General features: G+C 36.4%; 3 protein-coding genes across 7 annotated transcripts in view; all 3 read right to left on the bottom strand.

The window, feature by feature from the left end:
* Positions 1 to 947: 947 nt before the first annotated feature.
* LOC127865664 (serine-rich adhesin for platelets-like) lies at positions 948 to 4,877 on the bottom strand. Of its 4 annotated transcripts, none has more exons than XM_052405582.1 (7): positions 4,729 to 4,877; positions 4,279 to 4,312; positions 3,783 to 3,916; positions 3,651 to 3,743; positions 3,129 to 3,243; positions 2,703 to 2,760; positions 948 to 1,915 (listed from the first exon to the last, which is right to left on the bottom strand). In XM_052405582.1, the coding sequence occupies exons 1-7, from the start codon at positions 4,769 to 4,771 to the stop codon at positions 1,208 to 1,210; spliced, it is 1,185 nt and encodes a 394-aa protein (XP_052261542.1). In that variant the 5' UTR covers positions 4,772 to 4,877; the 3' UTR covers positions 948 to 1,207. The 4 variants fall into 4 exon arrangements, with proteins under 4 accessions (XP_052261542.1, XP_052261539.1, XP_052261541.1 ...); XM_052405579.1 differs by having other exon boundaries at positions 3,579 to 3,743; XM_052405581.1 differs by having other exon boundaries at positions 3,651 to 3,916.
* Positions 4,878 to 6,322: 1,445 nt separating this feature from the next.
* Positions 6,323 to 11,648, bottom strand: LOC127865666 (uncharacterized). Its single transcript, XM_052405584.1, has 4 exons — positions 11,534 to 11,648; positions 10,597 to 10,886; positions 9,888 to 9,995; positions 6,323 to 6,906 (listed from the first exon to the last, which is right to left on the bottom strand). The coding sequence occupies exons 1-4, from the start codon at positions 11,643 to 11,645 to the stop codon at positions 6,397 to 6,399; spliced, it is 1,020 nt and encodes a 339-aa protein (XP_052261544.1). The 5' UTR covers positions 11,646 to 11,648; the 3' UTR covers positions 6,323 to 6,396.
* Positions 11,649 to 19,693: 8,045 nt separating this feature from the next.
* LOC127865660 (WASH complex subunit 4-like) overlaps positions 19,694 to 26,154 on the bottom strand; it is a 57,228-nt gene continuing 50,767 nt past the window's right edge. The window contains exons 33-35 of one of the 2 annotated variants that reach the window (XM_052405573.1): positions 23,180 to 23,218; positions 22,303 to 22,325; positions 20,187 to 20,285 (exon numbers count right to left, since the gene is read on the bottom strand). In XM_052405573.1, coding sequence (XP_052261533.1) covers positions 22,309 to 22,325; positions 23,180 to 23,218 — 56 coding nt within the window. In that variant the 3' untranslated portion in view covers positions 20,187 to 20,285; positions 22,303 to 22,308. Of the gene's footprint in view, positions 20,286 to 22,302; positions 22,326 to 23,179; positions 23,219 to 26,154 lie in introns of both variants that reach the window. The other variant, XM_052405572.1, reaches the window with a different exon arrangement.

A 26,154-nucleotide genomic window follows, 5' to 3' on the forward strand; every position in this document is an offset into this window, starting at 1 on the left:
GACTATTCCGTCTCGCTTAAAATTAACATTTGCATCATAAAAATCAATCCCATTGATGTGTGTGGTTGAGTGCGTGCGTACGTGTGTGTGAGTGCTGGCATACACGCGAGTGCGTGTGTGTATAATTATATGTTTGATGTTCTCGCCCAATGCTTCTTAATGTCAAAAAAAAAACGTAATGTCTCCCAGCACTTCTACAAAATTATTCTACAAAAACACAAAGAGACGCAAGACAGTTGAGACGAAATTCCAGCTATTATTTGGTTAGCGAAAGATATTCACTGGTGGTGTACTATTGTGCTGTGGGAAAACCATATTTTTGGAAGGAAACTCCCTCTGTCCGGTGTGGTGATCACATGCATTCGCCGTGTGTGGGAATTGAGCCCAGGTCGCGCAACAGGACAGTCGTCATATGTATGTATAAACCTAAATACTTTTAAGATCTTTAAAAATATTGTATCTGTTGTTTGTCAGTCGCTCAAATATTTCACGCAATTTATTCCTTACCAAGAACGTGTCACAGAAGTGACGAATATACCCCTTACACAACTGCGCATATTGTCGTAACCTTAATCAAATACATAATTTTGGACATACATCCATTGCATGCTCCGAACGGTTATAATTTACATTAAAGTCGACAATATAAAATTGATCGGTTTCAATTTGCATATCCTATGAGAGGTCGCATATAAATCGTTGAATATCGTGATCTATAGTTTTAATACTGGGTACTCGAGTTGTAATCTCAATACCAAAGCTAAAGTTAAACCAACGGCTAACATACAAACATTATTGATTGACCTTTTGCGAATTGTTAACATACCTTCTGATATACATGAAGTTATTGATTAAATGGCTCGGGATTCGAACTCTTCTGACATATAACATGCAACGTATAGATATAAATGTACATATAAATAACACAATAAACTACACCAGACACACACACACACACACATTTTATAAATAATAATATGAAAATATTTTAACAATTATCATTGCTTAGTATATTTATACACGGGGTCGTACTAGGTAACTGACGAATGTATATACATGTATTCACTTATTACATCAGTATTTTATACTTGACATACAAGAAATGTTCCCTTATTGTTTTGGCGTACGCTAGCACATGTACATTTTTCACATGCTTGTTACTTTTAATAGTTTTATATTAAATTTTACACTGCTACCATAGCAATCATTAAAACACCTGTGAGAGCTGATTACTGTCCCGAAAGTTCTCATTCTGAAGCGCCAATAACCCATTCCAGTCGCCGGCGCTTATGACGCTCTCCCGCGCATGCTCATATAGCTGTTTGTCAGACAATAATAAACTATCGGGCGCATGCTCACGAAGTTCTTTTTCAGACGATGAAATTCCCCTCTCAGATTCGTGGAGGCGTTTGTCAGACAGGGATCTTTCATGCGCATATGTCTGATTTTCCGGCATAGACGTTTCCTGCCCATGCGCAATTAGCGGATTGTGGGACAAAAGCGCAGCCTGCTTCGCCTGATCATTATTTGAATTTTTAATCCCCCGTTTGAATACAACAGGACTATCAGCCGTATTTTTAGTGACCTCGATGTTCACGCTATCTGCATTAACATCGAGTGGCATATTTTTATATGTTATCGTGTCATTTTTTTCAACCTCTTCCTTGTCTCCACGTACGTTTTTAGACTCAACGCTACACTCATAGTAGTTATGCTCACCCGCTTTCTGAGACATGCTCTGTGAATTCGCGGAGTTAAATTTTTCGTAAGAGTTACGTCCATTAAATTCTGTAATAACAATATCAGGTCCTTTATCTGTTGGTGAATAAGCATTCGAGGCGCTGAATTCAAGTTCTTTTTTCCTTTGCTTTATTTCGAGTTCGTTCAATCGTTCAAGCGTTAGCTTTTGAATAACCTTGAAATAGAAAAAATATACAAATCACTAAGCGCCAGCAGAAACATCTCTCAGAAGGATTTCCTTATCTTTTTTACGGAATAAAAGTGGTCATGAAATACACGTCATCTTGTACAAAAACCGCGTCCTGCGAAAATGGATCTGCCATATGACCGAGCGTAGCTCCAGACCAGCCTGAGCAGTCCCGCTAATGATACCACGAAAACTTACATTAGTTGAGTCGTGTTCTGAGAAAACTGGGCATAATGCATGTGCGTAAAGTGTCGCCCCAGATTAGCCTGTGCAGTCCGCACAGGCTAATCAGGGACGACACTTTCCGCCTAAATTGGATTTTTGCTAAAAAGATACTTCATTTTAACGAATAATGACATAAAAGCGGAAAGTGTCGTCCCTGATTAGCCTGTGTGGATTGCACAGGCTAATCTGGGACGATACTTTACGCACATGCAATATGCCGAGTTTTCTCCGAACACGACTCAGTTAAAAGCGGACATTGTAGCTCCTTATCAGACTGCGCGACTTCTCAGGCTGGTCTGAAGTCATGCTTGCCGCATATAACATATGCTTTTAAACAGAAACAGTTCAAGATTTTTTGTTCTGAAATATATTTTGATGAAAAGATTAAGATTTTTGTAGTAAAAAAGGTGTTGTCAAGACATCGGTATGCATACTGATATAAAGAAGAAGTGTGAGCTTTTTTAAAAGCATGTACACACATATTTTATATAAACTTCAATGAACATCTTGTCATAATTTCAGATGACGACATGTTAAATAATGAACATACCTTATCCGTGACCTTGTCACTGGCACAGGAACCGCGGTCAGATGTGTTGTAAAAACACCTGTAAACAGGCGACGAACACTTTGCAAGGTTTAGATGAGAAAACACTGTCCCACAATTTAAAGACATTAGGACAATACTCAGATATTTCAAGTCTTGTTATCTCGGATTTTTTTAATCAGCTCTTATGTTTGACTATAGAATATAAAATTACATAATAACAGGGTTTATTAGAATTATCATTTAGAAGTTTTCGTTGCACGGAACAACGTGGTTCGTCTTTTCATTCATGAAAAAGCTGTAATTTCCGTCCATTTTCGTTTAATTGTATATTTGATTATTTGATACAAATTAAATAAGATATTTTTATATTAAAACAAGTTATTTTTTCTTTTCTTTAATATGGGAAATTAACAGAAGTTGACTCACCATATCCGCCGTATGTACATGTAGGCTGGTACTACGACCACAAGCATCCCCGCCAGGAAGGACAACACGATCGTCAGGGGGAGTAACCGCTGTGAGGCGCAGGTTACACAGGGCTCTGGAAACACGGATCACGGATGAAATAGACAGGATAAATATTTAATAACATAACGATAATTGCTCATACAGCACTCCATAGACACGTTAAGGAAGAATGCCAATTAAAATGACCGAGGAAAAAATTAAGGGGCCAGCATAAAATGCCATGCACAATAACATTGTAATGGAAAGACTGTGTACCATGTATTTAAGGAATTAATAATTCTGATTACGTGCCTAATAACATTAAAATTGATATATAGCCCTCCTTGTTTAAATCCTAGTATTTAGTGTCATAAAAGTACCAACAATTAAATAGTATCAGTTTCGTTGCTTTTCTGATAATAGTTTGACCTGGAATACATAGTTTCTGGCTACTATGATAATTATTTGTGGCTATGATGGTTTCGCTCAAAACGTGACCACCGATTGTTGTTTCATCGGCGATAGACTGCTGGGAGAAGGCGATTGAGTTGGAGGAGTCAACGGAGTGATCACTAGTAGTTGTATCACTAGAGCCTGTGATGGAGAGATCACTAGTAGTTGTATCACTAGAGCCTGTGATGGAGAGATCACGAGAAGTTGTATCACTAGAGCCTGTGGTTCCCGCAGCATCACTGGCGGTATCGGTAAGTGATGTTGGCACTAAGTCAACTGAAGTGAGCGTCTCTGTGGAAGATTCTGTAGTCGAACTGCATAAAGTGTGAAATTACTTCAAATATATCATAACACATGTAATTATAAAAATGTGTCATATTTTTGTAAATATTGACATTGTTTAATGTTTTGTTGTTCACATCATTATATCAGACATATTGCACATATATATTTAATATATTAAGATATTTTATATTCTTATGTATTGATACTTTGCAAGTATTTAAACCAGTACACAACTACAATAAGAGCATTGATAGTCGTTTATACCGTTTTTTTTAAATACAAAATAAACATACTTCTTATCATTGAGACAAAAAAAACTCTCTTAACTGCGTGTACATTTGTTTAAACTTAAAATGTTCACAATATTGTTTGGCATACCGTTGATACTTACCTCTCTATGTGGTGGTATCGGTGGCAAAGAACAGCTGATAAAAAAGAAAAACAAATACAAATATGACTACACATTTACTGAATTTTATCAGCGCTGACATCTTGTGTCCACTTGATGTTTTAATGACAATATAGTCAAGAATTTCCGGTGATTAAGCAACGATAAATACTTTAATATTTGTATTAAAAATAAAAAAGGTAACATGTATTTCAACACCAGACGCGAATTTAACTGGTTCTACGTGCCTTACTAAGGCTCATTGTCGACCTGCAATGGCCTGAAGTCACCCGGGGGTGACTAGAAGCCGATTCATGTCACACCGGGGTGACTTCAAGTCAATTCTAGTCCGGTCGGCTTGGGTGACATGAATCGGCATCTAGTCACCTCCGGATGACTTCAGGCCATTTCAGGTCGACAATAACTCAATGAGCCTTACTAAGACGTACTTACTGTAGAAAAGGAGTACTCTGGCCAGTTGGGTTGTAAGCTTCATCGCGATTTTCTTTTTTCTGGCAAAAATATGTCACATGAATGCAACATCAATTTAATGTGTTTCATGTGTTCTTGTTGCATAAAAGATAAATATAAAATGGTTTGGGGTTGATAGAGAGAGCTCTCTCTCTATCCTAGCTCGCTCGCGATCTCTCTGCGCTATCGCTCGGCGCATCGCCTCGCTCTACTCGTGCGCTCGCCTCTCGACGCTCTCGCTCTCTTCTCTCCTGCCGCGCTCTCTCTCTGCTCTCTCGCGTCTCGCTCTCTCTCTCGCTTCGTCGCTCTCTCTCTCTTCTCTCTCCTCTCTCTCTCTCTCTCTATATATATATATATATATATATATATATATATATATATATATATATATATATATATATGTATATATACACTGCACAACCAATATGTATAATTTGAACATTATTTGGTAAATTCATCGGAGATTAAGAATAAATTGTGAATTTTAAGATGAAATTAATGTTCTTCAATTAATAATAATAATAATAATAATAATACTAATAATAATAATATAATAATAATTGATTGAACAAACAAACCTTTTAAGGAACGACCCTCCTGGTTAAATCCTCCCAAGTTAAGATTTAATGTCTATGTAAAACGATATTCCCGTTAGCCGCAGTATGTGAACTCTAAGATGTAGTGTCACTAAATATAACTACGCGAACAATCGTCGGAAAAAGGAAGTTTGACACTAAACAGCTAGATTTTATCTTCCGGGATCATAACCGTCTCTTCGCAAGTTTATCTGTTTATGTGAGCTCGCCCATAAAGATGTAATTCTGATTTCGACGCGTATATTAAAGGAATCTTTTCACGGTTTGGTATATTGACAAAATTGAAAAAAGTTGTTTCAGATTCGAAAATTTTCGTTTAAGTTATGATATTTGTGAGGAAACACTAATACTGAGCATTTACCATAGTCCAATATAGCCATTATATGTATCTTTTGACGATTTGAAACCTAAAAATTATAAAGCGTTGCAACGCGAAACGATTGAATAATTTGGAGAGTTCTGTTGTTGTCGTTTAAATTAACGAAACTACGAAGATTTCTTATATAAGGTATAACATACTTAACCTGTGTATACTCGGCGGAATAGCCGAGAGGGCTAAAGCTTTTTTACTTCAGACTAATACCAGGACTCCGGGGGTCACTGGTTCGAGCCCTGGTACCGGCTACTTTTTTCCTTTTTTAAATTTTATTCTTGATTTTTTACTGGAGCTTTTAAGATCCAATGTTTACATTTATCAATATAAAGCATTTAATGACAAACTTCAAAATATGCCAAAATCTGTGAAATGTGCCCTTTTAATCGATAAATGAAACATTTGATGCTTGAAAAGTGGTGTTAATAACTTCGATTTAGACGACAGTGAATGTGTTGCATATAAAACTTGTTGACGATGATAGACAAATATAAAGTATCATAATCCACGAATTATGTTCCAGCCTTTAATACAACTGGTTTCAAATATTAATACGTGTAGCTGTTTGTCATGGTGTAAATATATATGGAGAAAATAAATATTAACACACCAAAGGAATGTTTTAATTCATATAATTTACAGTAAGAAGTCAAGCGACTCTTATAGCTCAGCAAATGTTGGTTAAACAAAGTACGGTATTCCATGCTTTCGTTGTACCATAACCAACTTGAAAGGTTCTTCTACAAGCGGATAGTCGTTCCGTTTGTGAAAGAGTCGGCGTAATAATATACTAAGTGCTGATTGGTCAAATCTGTGACAGTGGCCAATTAATGAATCGTCCATTTCGTCTGCGCTTCTTTCGCAAAATCGTTTGCTATTCGCAGGTGAAATGCATCCTTCCACCAATGCGCACGAGGCCCACTGACGTAGAACAATATCAGCCACATTACTTTTCCTGAACACCAGGTTCCCGGCCTCGATTTCTCCTATATTTTTGAACACACACGGGTCTTCAGAGAAATATTTGAACGTCTGCAAGTGTGTATGATATGCCACGTTTACGTTGCCGTCATACGTGAAAAACAATATGCCGTTTTCTCGCACGTATTTCAATGGAAGTGCAAACTCGTCCGTGATGAACCGGATGGAGGAGTCAACCCACCAAACATATCCAAACTCCTGGTACAATTGCTGGAAAAACAACAAGAATGGCATAGACTTAACTCAGGAAAACAAATTTTAACTTTCAATAGAGGGGCACTGTTGATCTTGAGAGCCGCGTACGGTATAATGGCCTCTACCACGAATTTATGCATATGTAAGTTACGAGACTTGGTAAACAGCTACATGGGTGTTTTTTAACCCATTTATGCCCAGTGGACTCTCCCATTCTTCTAAATTGGATCAATTTATTTCCAAAATTAGGGATGTCTAGTATATTTATTTCTATATTTAGAATATTTCTTACAGAAATTCCTTTAAGCAAACAACGCAGACCCTGATGAGACGCCGCATGATGCGTCGTTTCATCTGGGTCTACACTGTTTGCCAAGGCCTTTTTTTCTAGACGCTAGGCATAAATGGCTTAACGTTATTTTTATATTGTGTCGCCATAGATGGATCATTTACGCAATGTACCGGACCGAACGAATGTACCAATTCATCCAGAATAAAAACTGCATCATATTGGAAGCTTTATGTACTGACCATGTAACCTTACTTTAAAATGTTTGTTCAATGCCCAGAGTTACACGTATATGCAGGGGCCGTGAGATTTACGAACATTACGATAGTAAGTATTAGTAAGGAATGCAAACTGTCATTTTGCAGAGGTAACATGTCAACTACGCCTTTATAGAATAGACAGGTATGAACACGCTAAGGGAAGAAGTCGCTGCCTTTATGAGACGAAGTCCCCGTTCTTGGCAATATAGTTTTCGGTAAAGTTGTTGTACTAAGGTTCTTGAAAAAACACAAACATATTTGTCCTGACAGTCAATGAAAAATGAGTAGTATGCTGAATAAATAAGAATATCTCACAGTTACACGATTTAGAAATCATCGAAGTATTCACTAAGAAAAAAAAGCAACAACATTGAATTGTCTGGGCTCGGTCTGTCAAATAAAATCGCTCTTATAAGGTAATTTCATAGAGGATACTATTGAATATTGATATAATCTATAATATTGTACATACATGTATATTATAAGAAACAATACTAGAGGAATCACCGCAGATAACTAAAGGTAGGAGATACTGAACCACCTGTATATACTCGCACACTGACGTTATGGCCTTGCAAATTTACTGTATGGACTCATACAATAACGATATTCACTGATTGACCGACAATATAGACCTGCACAGAGACGATGTGGACACGCGATATTGATATTGACTTGCATACAAATAATATTGACTCACACCCTGACAACATGGGCTCTCACGCTTATCATACGGGCTCACGACATGAACTCACACACGAACGATGCGCCTTTTTATGCAATCAATATTTACTTACACAATAGCGATATATAGTTTATTAAAATGGATAATCAGCATTAATTAAGAGTTGAGATAAGTCATACATTTACAACGGCAACCATAATACTTTCATCAAAAAACGCCATGTAGAATGACCACCGGAGATTTTGTTGTATTATTATGAGCTAGTGCGACATTTGGCGTCGATGCGACATTTAACGTTGCTACAACGTTTTTGACGATGCTGCGAAGCAGCTCGTCTAAGTCATCATACCATAAAAAATTCTTCACAATGGCGACCTATGTAAAAGACCGAGCCAGTCCGATTGAGATAGCTCGATTTTTCTAATCGGCATACCTCGCTGATTATCATTGATAAAGGTAAAGGAAGCTGAGCTATAAATAGGACAGCATATTCTGGGGAAAATAATAGTTTAAAAACGTTAATTTTAAATCAGTTATATTCAATCCATTATATGCTTATAGATCAATGAAACAACTATGCATTTTCTGTATTGTATTTGACATTTGTCGTGATTCTGTAAATAAATTGCGAATGAAAACGTGTATAATTAACGTTTAACGCGATCATGAGTGTAAAGAAAACGAATTATTTCGAACCTGCCATTCGTAAACGTTATAGCGAGTATGGTGTATAAACAGCATAATAGCCGTGCGACATGTATGAAACTCGCTCTTGTGCGTGCTTTCTCATTTTGCATTTTAATAAACTTTTCAAACAGAAATTACAGAGCCACATCAATGCACATACTATGTTTGATAATTCATTCGTTTGTTGGATATTGTTTGCTGTTTTAAACACATATTAGGTCATATCGCGGAGATTTAGTTAACCTTACCATTTGTTCATGGGCGAACTCACGTATTCAAGTGCTCTTACGACTATGTGCTCATACCTACTTTCGGGAATCATCACGGAATTATTGCCGTACTAAACGAAAAAACATGCCTAAGCTTATTGAATTAGATAAAAAACAATGATCAAAAGTGAAAAATTATATGTCCATGCATATGGGCATGTGAAATCACGTCCGTACACATATCATCATTAACTTAGGAAAGGAAACAACGGAATATAAAGTTTGGTATGATACTCATGTGAAATTAAAGAGCATGTTGTAATTAAAGAGCGTCTAGTTTTGAATATACCTGCTACGTAACGTAATGTTATAACCCACAAACGTTTTACTGTAACCGAACGTTTTTTAAGATAAGTGGTACAGAAAATACACGTCGAATATCTTTTTAAAGATATTTCTTGCTATAGGTGATGGAGAATGTGACCCGCCTTCCAGTTTCGCTGAATGGGTCAAGTTCCCCACGGGTACTACTTCCCCGTACCCCCATTTTTTTTTCGTTCCCAAATTTTTCGTACCCAGTTTTGTTCGTACCCAATTTTTTTTCGTACCCTAATCTGTTTCGTACCCTTTTTTTTCGTACCCAATTTTTTTTCTTTTTTTTTTTTTTCGTACCGAATTTTTTTTTGGCATATTTTTTGTACCAAAAATTTTCGTACCCATTTTTTTTTGGTACCCAAAAATTTCATACCCACATACACAATTGTGGTGATGTAGATAAACTTCAATTGATGCTTTTATATCCATCCTCTTCAAAAGCATCGTCACACCAGTACTGTCAGTACTTTGATTAGTACGAATGTACTCACATTGATGATGATCACCTTGAAGGCGTACGTGTGAAGGTTGGAAACGTGTGCTGGAACTCGGTCGAATGGGAAGTTTCGAATCTCGCAGCGCTTGCAGTTCCGCCTCAACTATACGAACAAACGCCATGGTAATTGCATGTTCCTACATGTATTTTATAATGTGACAGTTTTACTTCCTTTTTGTCGTTTATTAATGTGTAACAAGTTGTTAGCCGATGCTCCAATTATATGTGATGTGCGTAACTTAAATTCAGTTTTACATACTTCATGTAGTTCATGTTTATTATTTACTATTACGCCATATTTTAAAACTAAAACAGGTTACCCAAACATTGGAGTTTAATCAGTTGCACAGGGAAATGGCCAATATAAGCTAGTATCTACACAAACATAATCTTAAATCCGTATACAGTTCGGAAAGATATACATAAGTTATCATATATGTGCCATTAACCCATTTATGCCTAACGTCCTGAAAAAAGGACTTTGCAAACAGCGAAGACCCAGATGAGACGCCGCATGATGCGGCGTCTCATCTGGGTCAACGCTGTTTGCTTAAAGAAATTTAAATAAGTAATATTCTAAATATAGAAATAAATATACTAGACATCTCTAATTTTGGGAATAAATTGATCCAATTTAGAAGGATGGGAGAGTTCACTAGACATGAATGGGTTAAAGCATTATTTTGACACACAATTTTCGTTACCAATAGCAAGTCCTCTGACGTCAGGCCTATATCATAGTAGATGATTTTAACGTCCCTAAAAGCTGGAACTATTTTATCCGATATGCTTTTCACCAGACCCTGAGACAGTAGGAAGAATTGGGAACTAGCGGCGGTTGCAATCACCGGAAACTGCATGCTTGGTTTCTTCGGACTCGATATGAGACCGAGGTTTTCTAAGTATGGCTGGGCTCCAGCAAAAGAAAGGTTGGCGATTTTCTCCAAGTTCTCTTTCAAAGTGCCAGATAAAGAAAAGTTGGTTGCGCATGTTACTGGAAAAAGATGAAAACAGTGTTGTGTTTGAAATGCACTTTTTACATAGCGTTGCATATGTGCACTTTATTATGCCTTAAGTTTTACAATGTGAATAAATGTTATTTGTTGCGTATTTTGCGGTTTGGATTTCAAAACTCGTTAATAGCAAGTGAATAATAAATACGGTGCAAATTAGACATTAAGTATTAAAACCCACGCAGCTTAACTTGTTATTTATTGAGGATTGATGCACAGGGTAATGTTAATTCGCAGTCCAAATGAGTATGATCCAATATAATCACCGAGTTCCCATGTTCTGAGGTATCTGCTCAAATATGACATGGTTAATATGACAAACGATTTACATGTGTCGCGTTCTGAGAAAACTGGACATAATGCATGTGCGTAGTGTCGTCCCAGATTAGCCTGTGCATTTCGCACAGGCTAATCAGGGACGACACTTTCCGCCCAAATTGGATTTTTGCTAAGAAGATACTTCATTTTAAGGAAAAATGTCATTAAAGCGGAAAGTGTCGTCCCTAATTAGCCTGTGTGGACTGCACAGGCTCATCTGGGATGACACTTTACGCACATGCATTAAGCCATGTTTTCTCAGAACACGACTCACATGGTTATGACAAACGATTTACATAACGGCAGTCACCAGTGTCTAGAGGAAGGTTCATAGGGTGATCGTGTTTGCTAAAGACCGAATGGCGATCATCATCGTCATAAGCTCGCTGCACATAGTACACGCAAAATATAACTGTAAGCATCCAGCCTAGCACGAACGCGCGCACATACAGCAAGAACGCTCGTCCTACAACATCAGTGAACGTGCTTTTATATGTTACAGTGATGTTTCTAAAGGTTATCAATTTCGTGATTTTATTCAATGTTTTATGTAGAAATATCGCACTTTGACATTGACGTCAATGGTTCTTGTGAAAAAATATATACAATAGTTTGGTTAAATGTCAAATTGATATATTTGGAAATGCTTATACAATTACTTTACTCAATAGACACATTGCGTTAATACTGATATGGTTGTACACATTACTTACTTATTTTCATATCCAAAAAAGAAGAACAACACATACAACCGAAGACGAATTTTATTAACATGTTCTCATGTTTTGTAAGCAACAATTATCTGGGGGTGAAAATAACGGACACCTGATCCGAGATACGTGTAAAAGAACAATGCCCATTCATAGTTCAACTTCACGCTTTGTAAATTTAGCATTGTATCAAACAAGTATTGAACTCAAATAATCATACTTTAAGGAAATACACATGCATATACAAATGTACATCAAATAATTGTAAATAAATCAACACGCATGTTTTGTCAAATAAATAGAACAAAAACAAATAAATTTCTGAAATTGTTATATTTGCATATTAAATAAATGAATAACACGTTGACGTATGTAATATTGTCTATGCTGGTAATGCATAAAGCAATAATTATATGGGCCGCGTTCTGAGAAAACTATGCTTAATGCATGTGCGTTAAGTGTCGTCCCAGATTAGCCTGTGCATTCCGCACAGGCTAATCAGGGTCAACACTTTCCGCCTAGATTGGATTTTTGCTTCATGTTAACGAAAATGTCATAAAAGCGGAAAGTGTCGTCCCTGATTAGCCTGTGCGGACTGCACAGGCTAATCTAGGACGACACTTTACGCACATGCATTAAGCCCAGTTTTCTCAGAACAAGACACATATAATTACTTCCTGAATGCAGTTCATGTCCTAACTTCGTCGCTATCCTTAATCGTCTTTCCTACTATCTCAACAGTCTCAGTTTCATCAATCATTGCTGTTATATGGTCGATGCAAGGTGTCTCTAGCTCGAGATGCGCGCAATCAAACTTGGAAACAGTAGCGTCTAATTCGCAACTAATAGCCGTAATACGTTCACCAGCGTCTCTTATCATTATAAACTTCTGAATTTGTGTTCCCATTGAAAAAACAACTTCCAATTGAGTCTTGACGTCGTTTAATTTTCGTTTAAGGTTTTTTACAACAGCTAGGTTTTCTGCAGATGAAACGTTTAATTTATCAATACGACTTTTCAGCTGTTCTAATAGCATGTGTTCCGTATCTTCTAAAGCTTTTTCAACACTCTTCGCTTCCTCGTCAACCTCGTGGTTGATATCCTTTTCATCCTTTATCGCTTTTTGCTCAAGAGACTTCTCTTTAGCAATTAAGTGCGTCAATTGACCAATCATTCTATCAAGATCATTTGAGACAGTATTATCGTTTTCTTGAAACGCATTTTCAATCAGAGAAAGTTCGCAAGTTTTGTGATGTTTTACCGCGCAAGCGTCGCAGCAGAAGATATCGTGCTGCTTACAAACCCTTGTGACACGCTTTGAACACGGCGGTGGACATGCGGACACCTGCCTGAAAAGTTCGGTCTCCTCAACCTCCGCTAAATGTTTGCTTTCCCGGACACTATCAACAATATTAGCCAAATCGAAGTCCACAGGGAATTTCTCGACCATCTCCGAAGTTTCTTTGCTGATTGGGGATGTTGTTAGGGTCAATCCTTTGCAGACTGGACAAGGAAATTGTGACTTGTCGGTGAACGTTTTTAAATAGTTGATCAAACACATTTCGCACACAGCGTCACTGCAAGGTAGCTTTTTTGGTTTGATAAATAGTTTTCCACACAAAGGACATTTAACTACTCCTAACTTTATCGAATGTAAATCTGGCATATTCATTTTTAGTTAAAACGTACATGGAGTAAGTGCATGTTTCTTAAAAAAAATATTCAAACGATTATTACAATAATTTCCATAAACACTGTTTAATAACGCTTCTTGTTTTACCAATGTTCCATATCAATAAATTACTACAAAGGAGTATTGTTTTTCATTTAACGAAACTCAGTCATTGTACTCAACCTATAGTTTAGTTTTTAAATTTCGATTGAATAACATATAGCTCGGTGAAATTATCTCTGATAACTGCTAGTAAACAACCTAAAAATGGCGTCTAACACAGACAAGGTGCGGGTGAACAAGGAATACTTGAAATGTTCGATTCATTGGGATACGTTTGATAAGCCAAGACTGCTGCCTTGTAACCACTCTCTTTGTCACGATTGTTTATCAAACCTGATAAAGACTTGTGAAGGATCTTCTAAATTCCGTTGCCCAGTATGTAAACGTGACGTACACACGAGAGAAAAGATTTTAACTTCTAACGTCGCACAACTTGTGGAAACGTTTCCGATAAACTTAGCTTTACTGAGAATACTGGAATGTTCCGAACAACCAGACAATCGTGGGGGTAACAAAGCAGAACTTGACAGGAAACACTTCTTGGAGTCTTTACTAAAGTGTAAAGTCCATAAAACCAAACTTATTGATCATTTATGCGAGACCCATAACGAAGTGTGTTGCGACGAGTGCGTATTAGACGACCACAAGAACTGTCCATGTCAACATCTTAGTGACATTGTTAATGAGAGACAAAACACCGAGGATCTATTGCAATTGAAGGACTGTATAAATACTACCAACTCAAAGATTGATAAATTAGTCGGATTTCACCAAAAGCGTTCTAAAGAGCACGAACGGTTAATACAGGCTGCGACTTTCGAACTGAAAAGAAAAAGAACTCGCGTTGAGAAGTCCGTTACAACCTTAATTGGGAAAGTGAAAACTAATAGCAAACTTAAGGGAAAAGAACTTGCCGTCATCTTCGCTGAAAAGCAAAAGTCATATAATGGCATAATGAAACAGCTAAATAGGTGTAAAGAGCATTTATTAATAGCGAAACAGAGCAAGCACATGTTATTAAATATACTTATGAAACAGTGTACAGCCAGGATTATTCAAAAACTCTCTAAAGACATAACACTCGTGGAAAACAACAACTCCAAAAGGCGAATGATAAGAACAAAGTGTCTCAATATCGAAACAGTGAAGCTATCACTTAAGAAACAAGTCATTATTAGCGAATCGCCACCTACTAATTGCACCATAAACGTTGACAGCCATCCAATGTTGCAGCCGACATCGAGACTGCGGAATTGTCTTTGGGTTTCTGACAAGGTTATTGTGGGTATAGAAATGCCGAATTGTCTAGCTCTTATAGATGTGGAGAAAAAAATCGCATTGTTCATTTATCCATGTTCATCAGAACCGTATTCGTTGTCTGAAAAAGAAGACGCACGTGTTGTTGTTTGCTTTCCTGGAAAAGATACATCTACACTGGAAACAATGGAAGTCACAGATTCAGAAATAAAACTTGACAAAACGCTAACAATTCCATTTACTGCTCACGCCGCATGCTTCAATTCGGATAAAAGGTTATACGTATGTCTTTCCTTGTCTAAAAACTTAGCATTCCTCGACGAAGAAGGAACCTTTCTATCATCAATAGTACTGCCACCATCTACTTACGACTACCTAATCCCAAGCGTTGACTTCACAATGTTCTACATAGTAAGTTCGCTGAACGGCGTCGTAACGATTGTAGACGTGGGTGGAAGAAATACCACTAAATACAGACACGGGGATCTCAAACTGCCCGGTTTTCCCGCAGTGGACCTCGAAGGAAACATTTACATTCCAAGTTGCCATGGAAACTGTGTCCATCAAGTCGACCGCCATGGGACGAAAGGTCGCACGCTGCTTATCAACGAGGTAATGCGACCGAGCTGCGTTAGTTTCAACATGACCGGAATTCGCATGGCTGTTACTGAGCTATACTCGTGTCAGTTGAAGGTGTTTCACCGAAGCCTGTTGGTCCAGTCAAACACGTCAAACATATGCGCCATGATGTAGCGACGGATATAAACTTGGCGGACGACCATTTACGCTAAATTTATATGTCAAATTTTGCCAACAAATGGTCCAAAACATTAAAATTTCATGTAAAATTTGCTGCATTAATTTATGTCTTGCGCAAGTGACACGTGTGAAAAACTACTTGTAGCATATATAAATTGAGTGTTTTGTATTCATGAAAAATACATGAGTGTGTGGTGCAACCGGTGGTGGCAGAAAAAAACGAGAGAAGAAATTTTATAAATATTTTAGCGTTTTATGTGTTTTCGAATATTTTTGACTAAATTATTAGTAATGGAGTATTCTGATAACGCTTTTGGTCGGAAAAAAATGATGGAGAGCCTTATTCGAATAAGGAATAAGGGACAGTTCCTCATTCCTAATTCAAGCTTTCAATTTTGATAGGGTTTAAAAAAATGCAAACACTTTTTAAGTAATCAAAACAAAATAACTTGAACTCCTTTACCGGTATTTTATATATATCGTTACATATATCGAAACTGAAAAAATAGCTGTACATACTTTTGTTAGTGGAGAAACTGGGTGAAGCCTAGAACATGTAGGGTGTTACTTTGTGTCTTTATAGCAATAGATAGCCAAATTTGTATAAATCTTTATCTGTGTTTTTCTTTCATAAACAAGCACGCATCTGCCACAGAGAAAGAACTTTGAAATCCCATTGTATTCAAATATCCAAGTTTTATTTTATTTCTTACTACAGCGAGTACTTGTAAAAGTACTTTTATTTATTCAATTAAAACGTTGAACCAGGAAATCTCACATCTGGAAATTACCTCCCGTAAGAATACTGGTTATAGAAGTATGAACAGTCAAACACTATCCTGGGAAATTAAAATATAATTCCCGCCATACACTCCACAGTAACCAACTTTGTTATTTTGAAGCAGATGGATAAACAGCCAGAAAAGTTAGGTACCAACTTGAATACCGGTATGCACATGAGTGTCCCGAAAATTATTGGCAGTTATTGAAGTTAACCAGGAAGTACCATCAAAAGATGAATTACAACTCGGAAAACAAACACAGTTAACCAGAACATTAGCAATATCGACATAACCTACATGATAATGAATACTACATTGAGCTTAGTCTCGCAAGAATTTTTGCAAAACATTACATATTGTAATGCCGTCTTTGTTGGTTTGTGAAAGAAAACACATTTAACTATAGATTGACGTATTAAACATGAATTTTTTTTTTTCATCTTTTCACTTCAAATATTTAGATGCTTTCATTAAGAGGGCCGATACTACGGATACACATGCTAGTCTCTTGGATTACATTCAACTGTACGTCGACAGAAAGAAGATGCCGTTTAAAGGCGTCTAGCCCTTCTCCAAGTTAGTTTAAAGACTGAAAACTTCGAGTTGGTTTATCGGAGAACACAAACTGTTCAAATATATGACGTAAGCGACCCGGAAGAAAGAGAACCTGTGGAGAAACCAATCTCGATAAAGAGAGTTAAAAACGCCATCTTAAGTCACTAGATTTGATATTCATAAAAGCATTTAACGACATTACAACATCTAAATCTACAGCACCTATCCATAGGAAGACCTCAACCTTTGCTACAGATACCTGCAAGATCATCATTCAGAGGCGTCGGAGCTAGGGCGGCAGGGGCGGCGGCCGCCGCCCCAATATTTTCGGCAAAAATGAAATTTCGGCAAAGACCTTTTTTATTTTATTTTTTCCAATACCCGTATATTTTAAAATATCTTTACCACGAAGCAAGGTAATCACGCTTTCGCGGTTATGACACGTGTATTGTTGATTGACATCACCCGCCCGCGGTAATGTACGTGTCAATTATGTTGTTAATTGGTCGGTCTCTTTTATAACGATAATCCCTTCAGCTTGAGTAATTTAACCTGGGAATCTTTAATTGTCGGTATGATCTAAGCCTTTGCTTCTTTTTATTGATATAAAGGAAAGTATGACATGAAACAAATGTGCCAATATCCAATAGTCCTTAATTATCACAAAATTAAAGTTACCTCAAGATACCTGAATTAATTGCAATAACTCAAAGTAAATCGACAATTTAAAAAAACAACTTATTTAAAAAAAAAATCATTTTTTGTGTCATTTCAATATGTCTACCCCAAACCAAGCAACGAATTTCAAATTTCCAAAACGGAATTTTGGGGAAAAAATCCCGAATAACGTTCTTTCAACCACGTGATCCCTATTGTTGTGTCGCCTGCTACATAGTACAAACTGCGACATATAGATATCACTTCTCCATCGTCTGTCACAACTTTTGTCATTCAGAATATGACTGCAATAGACGTGGAAAAGGTCAGGTATCAGGCATAAAACGCACCAGAGTGAACCATTTGATGCTTAAATTTGAAAAAAATTCCGGGCGAGGCCACCAACGGAAGGGGATACACCCTCCCATACCCACCCCCTCCGTCGCCCCAATGTCAATTTCCTTCCGACGCCCCTGTCATGGGACGCCTATAGAGCCCTGGTAAAACTAAAATTTATGACAGGAACATACCTCTGTCAAGAACACGTTTCACCAAAAGTGAGGTTGATCAAACTTGTCGGATATGCATCGATGCTCGAGCGCACTGTCGTGGAGATTGTGGGACCACTAATCCTGAGTGATATTAAACATGAAGTCAACGTCGTATCATTTAATGCTAAAAAGCTAAGGGATGTACATTATTTAGAAGAACAGATTAACTTAATCATTGATTGTACCTCACTTTACAACAGCGATAAATTGAGGCGATATAAGGTCCCATAAGGTGTTGAGTTTCAAAGTAAAAGACTCATATTCTCTATGAATCACAACAGAAAAAGGCAATCACACATGTACACATTTAAATTTATCTTATCGAAATCCTAAAACAATCTCAATTGCGTCCATTAAACTCCTTGTGTGTGAAAAAAATGTAAAAATAGGAGTGTACATTTTTAAGATTATTTTGCATTGGAAATGCTACAATCGATGTGACGAGCTTTCGTGACGGTTCATCTACACTGGTGGAGAAGACAAAGAGATTACAGATAACATGTGTATGATTTTTTTTCCATTAAATTGAAATAAGTAGGTACAATTTGGCGGACACAGTCGGGCAAATTATTTCCGGCGACATTTTTGGATTCAAATCATGTTTCCTGACTTAACATTCTGAGAACTTCTTTTGCATGATTCCACGTTGTACACATGGGCAAATAATACAGACTTTTTTTTTGGGGGGGGAAGAAAAATATTTCACTACACTTTAGACCAATGTATAACATGAGCGCGATGATTCACGATACTATTAATAATGGAATCAAATAACAACGCGTGACAAACCACAAAAACAAATCTATTTAGTTAGAACAACGCGCGTATAAATATTTCAAATATATGAGGATGATTCGTGTGTTTCCAGCTGACCTATATGCTTTCATTTATTTTCATTCTTCTTGTGTTTGTCTATTCTATATATATATATATATATATATATGATCAATAATATCTAATAAAGCGAAATAAGCTAGAAATCTGGCGCAACACTCCGAAATTGATTTGCATGTAATGCAGCTAAGAACTGTGCAGAAAAAGACATTTGCTATCTTTGATCTTATAGATATAACTTTTTATCATTCATCAACACCAACCACAATCAACGGCGTATATTTTTTAAAAGATATTTCTTGTTACTTATCGTCCATAAAGCTTGCTTAAACGATACAACAACATGCAATAAAATACATTATAATTTATTTATGGTCTTTAGTATATTTTATTTCATTTGTTTCAATAAAATATGTAAAAACATAGGCTATCACTTATTACATGTACAAACATTCAAAAAAGGAACTACTGAAAAGCTATTTTACTAACAATAGCAGTTTATGTTAGTAAGTTTCTAGGCAGGACATTAATCGACCCAAACGATTACATTCACTCAGAAAATGCACATATACAAAATAAATTAATAATATATATGTTATATATAATTGTACAACTTTGTTTCACAAATGATACTGGACCCCTCATGATTTAAGCTGAACATAGTATTTCTGATTTTTTTTGCAAAATCATAAACAAGTAAACCAAACAGAAATCATGAACCAAACAGATATCATGAATGAATTTTTAGTCAATCAAACACATTACAGGTCTGAAAATGTTTGAAAATTTAAATTACTTGCTTTTCAAAACATGTTTACTTCATCCTTAACAGTATTGTTTACATTCAACATTAAATATGTATAAAATTGAAAACAACGGAAACGTAACTGTCTTAAACTTTCATATTTATATATGTTAAAAACAAACAATAATGATACAGTCTCATTAATATTCTCATATATAACATTACACAATAAAAATGTACATATTATTGAACATTCCATGATGACTACAATCTACACCATCCATGTACAATTGCACTGCTCTCTTTGTGACCGTGGTTACATTGGTGGCGGCGGCGGCGGTGGTGGTGGTGGTGGTGGTGGTGGTGGCGGCGGAGGTGGAGGAGCCCCACCTCCTAAGGCAGGAGGGGCTACTGGAGCACTAGGGGGAGGGGGTGGGGCACTGGGAGGGGCACCTGAAGTAGGGCCACTGTCAGCTCCTGAAGGAGAAAAAAAACATGTGTCTAACAACTATAGCAGTGAGTCCTTGATCTGAGAGTACAAGATATGTTAGTTAACAACTATGGCAGTGAGTCCTTGATCAGAGAGTACATGATATGTGTCAAAAAACTATAGCAGTGTGTCCTTGACCTGAGAGTACATGATGTAAGTGTTTAACAATTATTTATCATACACAATTAAATTGTTTAACCCTAAAAAACACATGCTAAAGCGCAGGCTGGTCTGGAATTACACTAGCCGCATATGGTATAAGACAATTGTTTGCATGCTTCACATATATCCTAGCTGATTGTAAATTTAGAGTTAGAATATTAAATTTCAGCTTTTGCTAATTACTGTTCTGATATTATTTGTATTAGGGTGACTATTATATTTAAAGCTAAATTAATATAAAACAAACACAGAAAATATCCTGTTAGATAGCTTGTTTTCATTATTGGATATAATAAATTAAAACAATAAGTTACAACTATTTTTGTCAAAATAGTTTAGGATAGGAAACTCTCAAAGAACACAGAAAAGTAACATTTTACTTTGTTAAACCTGAAAGAGGGTATTTATGTCCATGAAAATATTAATTCATTATTCTCGATTAATTCCGTATACTGCCCCATTTTCTCAAAATGCATCATAATAAACAAGGGGTAACAATAAATATGTTCACAGACGTTGACTGCATCTACATTTTTAAATGAGTAGCAATATCGACTTAATTGTTCCAATATAATACTTAAAAAAAACTACATCTTTAAATGTAAGCAATATCTACTTCAATGATTCAATCTAATACTTCCTTGATAGAAATTAGGCAAATAATATTAAAGGCAGTCTAATAATTGAGACATAAGATGCAAATTATTTATATGTTGTTACATTTTCTGGACAATATTGAAAAATCGGAAAGTCTCAAAATATTTCCATCCCTACTATCATCTGTACATATTCTCCATATATTTATAGTTGGTATACAAAAACATCATCTAGGGTTAGTATTACATTTCAACAAGCAGATGGTACAACACTGCTTCAAATTAGAAATGTGTAATAAATGTGACTAATACACCTATACCACTTTGTTCGCAATGTGCTTGTAAATAAATACAAAAAATATCAACCATGCATTAACTTAAAATTGAGCAACATTGTGTGAAAACGGGTCTTATGCTATAACAGGACAGCACAGCTCCAAACCAGCCCGTGTATTTGTGAAAATTAGTCAGGAGCTACCCTGTCTGCTATGAAGTCAGGCAAGCTTTCATAGTCTCAAAAGCAGACAGGGAAGATCCTGACCTGACAGCGCAAATACAAAAGCTTATCTGGAGCTCATGACATAAGACCCATTTTCGCATGACACGGTTCATTTACCAAGTATTATTAGCAATAAGTAAACGCCGTTAAAAATATGATTTTCAAAATACTTTATTATACAAAGCCTGAACCTCATAAAAGCAACCCTACCCATAAAACAATTTCTATTGTTATTGCTATTGTTCACAATAAAAGAAAGTCACAGGAAAATATAAATGCATTCATTAGAAAATGAAATTTCATGCAGCACTAAATAAATACATAATTTGATACAAATTAATATGATATATTTCAATGCACTAAATTAGACTACAAAAAAGGACCAAACTACATCAGAAAGCAATTCCTAGTATTAAATTATGGTAATGTAAATTAGCAGATACATATGTATATGAACTTTACAATAATAGCCAGTTTCTGGGAAAGCAATACTAAATGCAAATTCCAATAACAGACGACACTTTAAGCTTTCATGGATTTTTCATTTAAAGAAAGTCTATTCTAAAAAAAATATTCAGTCATAGTGGAATATCTCGTTTCAGATTAGCCTTTGCAAACTTCGCAGGCTAAGCTTGGATAGGCTTATCTAGGACTTTGCACTCATGTATTTTGCTTGGTTTTCCCAGATAGAGCCTATTTTTATATATTCAAGTATGCTTACTATCCCACTGATGACACCTATGTTACCTTTGATTAAGATGTAGATCCACCTTTGAAAAGATGATTAACTCATAAGTCACCAAATGGTTAGCCGGTATTTTGAAACATGTCTTAAGTTAAAGTCCCCAGTGCACTAATGTTACACAACAAAATGTTCAACTTGACATTATAAAAGTTCTGATTACGAAGAAATGTTAACAAGAGACTGAAAGTATTAGAAATAATCAAATTTGAATTTCTAATTGCAGTAATAGCTCATCTTTTTGCATGTTATTTACACAAGTTTAAAATTTGAATTCCTTATTTTTTTAAAAGGAAATTCAGAATTTTAAACAGAGAAGTGGAAAAATACATAACATTTTAGCTACAAGTTTTTAAACCAGGCATGATCCATTTTAAATCATCAAACCCATTTTATTTCACTCTCATTTTTCCTAGTATTCAACTTTCACTTACACAAATGAATTCAACCAAATCATGCGAAAATGGTTCTTATGCCACATGCGGCCAGAGTAGCCCCAGACCAGTCTAACATTTGTACAGTCTGGTCTGGGGTTATTGACAGTTAACCCATTTATGCCTAGTGGACTCTCCCTTCCTTCTAAATTGGATCAATTTATTTCCAAAATTAGGGATGTCTAGTATATTTATTTCTATTTTTAGAATATTTCTTACAGAAATTCCTTTCTGGGTCTACGCTGTTTGCAAAGGCTTTTTTATAGACGCTAGGCATAAATGGGTTAATGAGACCACATAACATGCGTGACTTTATAACGTCCAGTGCAGCTGCTGACCATCACAAACTGGGCTTGAGCTACATTGGCCCCTAATGGCATAAGACCCATTTTTGAACGAGGCTGCTTAAATAACCTTCAATTTATTACAGAATGGTACAAAATTTTACCTGCTCCATTTGATGTCCCATCTTTGTTTGCATCAGCCCCTGCAGAACAAATATGAACTATTCTAGTGAGGAAAGCAAATATTTTGGATCATCATCTGTCACAAAATTCCACTGTATTTAGATATGGAAAAAATTCTCCTTGTTATATTTGATATGACAATTATGAATTGGCAGAAATACTATGTTCAAGCAGTAAGATGTGAAATTCCAGCTAGCTACAACATGCATAACACAAGAGGGCCATGATGGCCCTGTATCGCTCCACTGCTGAAAAAAGGCTGAAACAAATATTCTCTGCATGTGCAAATACTTAAATATAGGCCCTATTTAAGCACGTGTACACTTTTGTGACCCCCCTTGGCTTGGTCAGATTTAACCCCAGGAGCATAATTTGAGCAAACTTTGTAGAGGACTACTATATCTCATTACATGTACATACAAAATATGGTAGCCCTAGGTCCTAGAGTTAAGACCCAATGGTCATGGAAAAGAAGTTTTTAAAGTTTTCACAAATTAAGCCCTCTATAAGCATATATTCAATTTTGTGACCCCCGGGGCAGTTTCAAATTTGACCCCAGGGGCATAATTTGAACAAACTAAGAAGAGAACTATTACATGTCACTACATACCAAATTTGGTAGCTCTATGCCATACAGTTATGGACAAGAAGATTTTTGAAAGTTTTCCCACAATAAGCCTTATATAAGCATATGTTAAATTTTGTGACCCTCTGGGCAGGGTCAAACTTGACCGAAGGGGCATAATTTGAACAAACTTGGTAGAGGACTATAAAATGTCACTACATACCAAATTTGGTAGCCCTACCCCCAATGTTTATGGACAAGAAGATTTTGAAAGTTTTCAAAAAATAAGACCTTTATAAGCATATATTCAATTTTGTGACCCCCGGGGCAGTTTCAAATTTGACCCCAGCGGCATAATTTGAACAAACTAAGAAGAGAACTATTACATGTCACTACATACAAAATTTGGTAGCCCTATGCCATACGGTTATGGACAAGAAGATTTTTGAAAGGTTTCCCACAATAGGCCTTATATAAGCATATGTTAAATGTGGTGACCCTCTGGGCAGGGTCAAACTTGACCGAAGGGGCATAATTTGAACAAACTTGGTAGAGGACTATAAGATGTCACTACATACCAAATTTGGTAGCCCTACCCCCAATGTTTATGGACAAGAAGATTTTGAAAGTTTTCAAAAAATAAGACCTTTATAAGCATATATTCAATTTTGTGACCCCCAGGGCAGTTTCAAATTTGACCCCAGGGGCATAATTTGAATAAACTAAGAAGAGAACTATTACATGTCACTACATACCAAATTTGGTAGCCGTATGCCATACAGTTATGGACAAGATTATTTTAAAAGTTTTCACAAAACAACATAAGCATATGTTCAATTTTGTGACCCTCGGGGCAGGGTCAAACTTGACCCCAGGGGCATAATTTGAAAAAACTTGGTAGAGGACTATAAGATGTCACTACATACCAAATATGGTAGCCCTAGGCCCAATGGTAATGGACAGAAAGATTTGAAAAGTTTTCACAAAATAGACCCTATATAAGCATATGATCAATTTTGTGACCCCTGGGGAAGGGTCAAATTTGACCCCAGGGGCATAATTTGAAGAAATTTGGTAGAGTACTATAAGATGTCTCTACATACTAAATTTGTTAGCCCTAGGCCCAATGGTTATGGACGAGAAGATTTTAAAAGTTTTCACAAAATAGGCCTAATATAAGCATATGTTCAATTTTGTGACCCCCGGGGCAGGGTCAAATTTGACCCCAGGGGCATAATTTGAAGAAATTTGGTAGAGGACAATTAGATGTCACTACATACAAAATTTGATAGACCTAGGCCCAATGGTTATGGACGAGAAGATTTTGAAAGTTTTCACAAAATAGGCCTTATATAAGCATATGTTCAATTTTGTGACCCCTGGGGCAGGGTCAAATTTGACCCCAGGAGCATAATTTGAAGAAATTTGGTAGAGGACTATTAGATGTCTCTACATACCAAATTTGATAGCCCTAGGCCCAATGATTATGGACGAGAAGATTTTGAAAGTTTTCACAAAATAGGCCTTATATAAGCAAATTTTCATTTTTGTGACCCCCGGGGCAGGGTCAATTTTGACTCCAGGGGCATAATTTGAACAAATTTGAAAAAGGTTCACCTCAGGAACATTCCTGTGAAATTTCATCAGAATTGGACCAGTAGTTTAGGAGAATAAGACGTTTTAAGGAAAACAGGACACAGGACCATGACATAAGCCCCGCTGGCCTCTGGCCAGTGGAGCTAAAAATCACAAAACGAATTTAAGTCTTTTATCCATAGTCTCTATGTCACTAAATAGCTTATAGATTTTGTAAATGAATGTTCTATTCAAAATATAGTCAAAGATAAATGCAAGACACATAAAAAGAGTTTATTATCACTGTCTAATTACTACTTATTATGTGCTCAAACATACTTCACCCTTTGTTAACATTGATTACAAAAAACACACTTCCTAAATTAGTTTGCAAAAATTATGGCACTCTGGGAAAAGGGGGTTTAATTAATGTTTGTAAAGTGGCATCCAAGATTAGACTGTGCAAAGGCTTATCAGTGATGTCACTTTCTGCTGATATGGTATTCTTTGTTCAAAGGAAATCTCTTCTGATTAACCCTTTGCATGCTGGGAAATTTGTCTTCTGCTAAAATGTCGTCAGCTGAATTTCTAAAATTAGCATTTTCTTCGATTTTTTTCAAAGAATACTATCAGAATAGCAAACAGTTTGGATCCTGATGAGACGCCACGTTCTGTGGCGTCTCATCAGGATCCAAACTGTTTGCAAAGGCCTTCAAAATTCGGTTCCCACACTGAAAGGGTTAAAAATCTAGAACCGCACAGGCTGAGCTGCGACGACACTTTACACATCTGCAGTAAGCCTTGTTCTAACAGAGC

The sequence above is a fragment of the Dreissena polymorpha genome, chromosome 2 (assembly GCF_020536995.1).
Source record: "Dreissena polymorpha isolate Duluth1 chromosome 2, UMN_Dpol_1.0, whole genome shotgun sequence".
NCBI lineage: Eukaryota > Metazoa > Mollusca > Bivalvia > Myida > Dreissenidae > Dreissena > Dreissena polymorpha.

Coding starts and splice junctions, on each gene's coding strand:
- LOC127865664 (XM_052405578.1), bottom strand. CDS start 4,771: ATGAAGCTTACAACCCAACTGGCCAGAGTACTCCTTTTCTACA. Junction 3,244..3,578: donor CCAGAAACTATGTATTCCAG/GTCAAACTATTA, acceptor CCGTGTTTCCAG/AGCCCTGTGTAACCTGCGCC. Junction 2,761..3,128: donor ATGTACATACGGCGGATATG/GTGAGTCAACTT, acceptor GCCTGTTTACAG/GTGTTTTTACAACACATCTG.
- LOC127865666 (XM_052405584.1), bottom strand. CDS start 11,645: ATGCTTACAGTTATATTTTGCGTGTACTATGTGCAGCGAGCTTATGAC. Junction 9,996..10,596: donor CGTCAGAGGACTTGCTATTG/GTAACGAAAATT, acceptor TTGTTCGTATAG/TTGAGGCGGAACTGCAAGCG. Junction 6,907..9,887: donor TCAAGGTGATCATCATCAAT/GTGAGTACATTC, acceptor TTGTTTTTCCAG/CAATTGTACCAGGAGTTTGG.